Below are 2,017 nucleotides of genomic sequence, written 5' to 3' on the forward strand. Positions count from 1 at the left end.
TATATATATGCGCGCATGGTAAAGGGGCTACATATGCAATCTGCATCAATTAACAAAGAGAGAGCGGAAGAAAAGGGCGGTAAGAATACTAAAGAAAGGAGAGACACAGCGTGCTTATATTGTATACGCACAAGTGATATCATGGGGAGGTCTCCATGTTGTGAGAAAGCTCATACGAACAAAGGAGCATGGACTAAAGAAGAGGATGATCGTCTCATTGCTTATATCCGAGCGCACGGCGAAGGATGCTGGCGGTCACTGCCTAAGGCCGCCGGGCTCCTCCGCTGCGGCAAGAGTTGCCGCCTCCGATGGATCAACTATCTGAGGCCCGACCTCAAACGTGGAAACTTTACGGAAGCGGAGGATGAACTCATTATTAAACTCCATAGCCTTCTTGGCAACAAGTAAGCCTAGTGTATATAATTAGTTTATTTCCAAAACCTTCATTCTGATATTAATAAGAATAATTAATTTTTCCCTTTTTTTATTGTGTGTTACAGGTGGTCTGTGATCGCTGGAAGATTGCCGGGAAGAACAGATAATGAGATAAAGAATTATTGGAACACTCATATAAGAAGAAAACTTGTGAGCAGAGGGATTGATCCAACAACCCACAAGTCAATGAATGAAGCAGCAGGAGAAGCCGTGACTATTAATTCTTTTTCTGGTGTGGCAAACTCGAAAGAAGAATTAGTCATAGTCAAAAATCCCATTTTGATGAACGAAGAAAAAAGCCAGGTGATTCAAGAACAAGAACAAGAACGGCACCCTGATTTGAATCTTGAGCTCAGAATCAGCCCTCCTTATCAACAAGAACCACTGAAGACTATGATTTGCTTTGGATGTAACCTGGGAATCAAGAACAGCAAAGATTGCAGTTGTAGCGACGGTAAATTAATTATTGAGAGTGGCAGTAATTCTGGTCATGATTTTCTTGGGATGAAAACTGTGGTTCTGGACTACAGAACTTGGGCATGAAATAAAAATTTGTTCTGGGAATTGAACCTTTCTTTCTTTTGTCCTCTCTCCCCAGAGTACACGAGTAATCTTGGTGAGAAATTTCTCGTCTGTATAATTAGTTACAGTGTAACGTTTTTACCGCGCATATAACGTCACATTATATATTAGCTTTGTGCCGAAAGTTGGTGTAATCTCGTGAATATATCCCAAAAAGATTTAGGCCATTGTGTGGAGAGAATTGGAGAAAAATAAATATACATTTTGTTCTTTTTAGGAAACTACAATTTTATTATATATGATTTGCACAAAGGTTTTTCTAAAAAATAGTACAAATAATTAAGATTGTTGGCTCTCAAATATTGAACTTGGTTCAAATAGTAATTTATCTTGTAAATTGTTGTCTTATTAATGATGCAATAACTCTTTTTGTGATAATAATTTTCCTATCTTTATTTTTTTAAAAAAAAAAATTTGAGTTGACACATCTTTTCTACATGTTAATCAGTGGCCTTTAATCAAATAATGACTTGCATAACCATTGATTATATGATAGCGAGAAAATTGCAATTTAGTTATGTATACTTATTTGAAATTTTGGTTACATAAACTTGTCAATTTCATTCTGTTATATATCTATCAATTTTTGATAATTTAGACACTGTACACGTTAGTTATATCGATGTCATGTCAACGTCACATTCATGTCGCTAAAAAAGAATAAAGCTGTTTTAAAAGTAACAAATTTAAAAGAAACAAATAAAGTAGATTGAGACGAAAATTTTGACAATATGAATAATTAAAATTGCAAATAAACAAATATATAAGACCAAAATTACAAATTTTCCCGTAAAATATGTTGGTATGTTTTTTTAGCATGATAACAAGGATGCAACAGATTTGCTATGGGAGAAAGTGAAGAGGATAAGAAATTGGGCAAACCAATATTGATGTTAATCCAATAATAAAATAATAATATTCTGATTTATATTAAATTGTTCTAATGTCGACCATTGACTGTAGACCGTTCACCAACTTGCTTCACGATTTGGTCTTTCTA

The 2,017-nt window shown here is 34.8% G+C and overlaps 1 protein-coding gene across 1 annotated transcript; it reads left to right on the forward strand.

Annotated features, from left to right (window-relative positions):
* Positions 1 to 26: 26 nt before the first annotated feature.
* On the forward strand, positions 27 to 1,141 carry LOC140984111 (myb-related protein 308-like). Its single transcript, XM_073451311.1, has 2 exons — positions 27 to 404; positions 501 to 1,141. The coding sequence occupies exons 1-2, from the start codon at positions 34 to 36 to the stop codon at positions 976 to 978; spliced, it is 849 nt and encodes a 282-aa protein (XP_073307412.1). The 5' UTR covers positions 27 to 33; the 3' UTR covers positions 979 to 1,141.
* The last annotated feature ends 876 nt before the right edge of the window (positions 1,142 to 2,017 follow it).

The sequence above is a fragment of the Primulina huaijiensis genome, chromosome 9, assembly GCF_012295235.1.
Source record: "Primulina huaijiensis isolate GDHJ02 chromosome 9, ASM1229523v2, whole genome shotgun sequence".
Classification (NCBI taxonomy): Eukaryota; Viridiplantae; Streptophyta; class Magnoliopsida; order Lamiales; family Gesneriaceae; genus Primulina; species Primulina huaijiensis.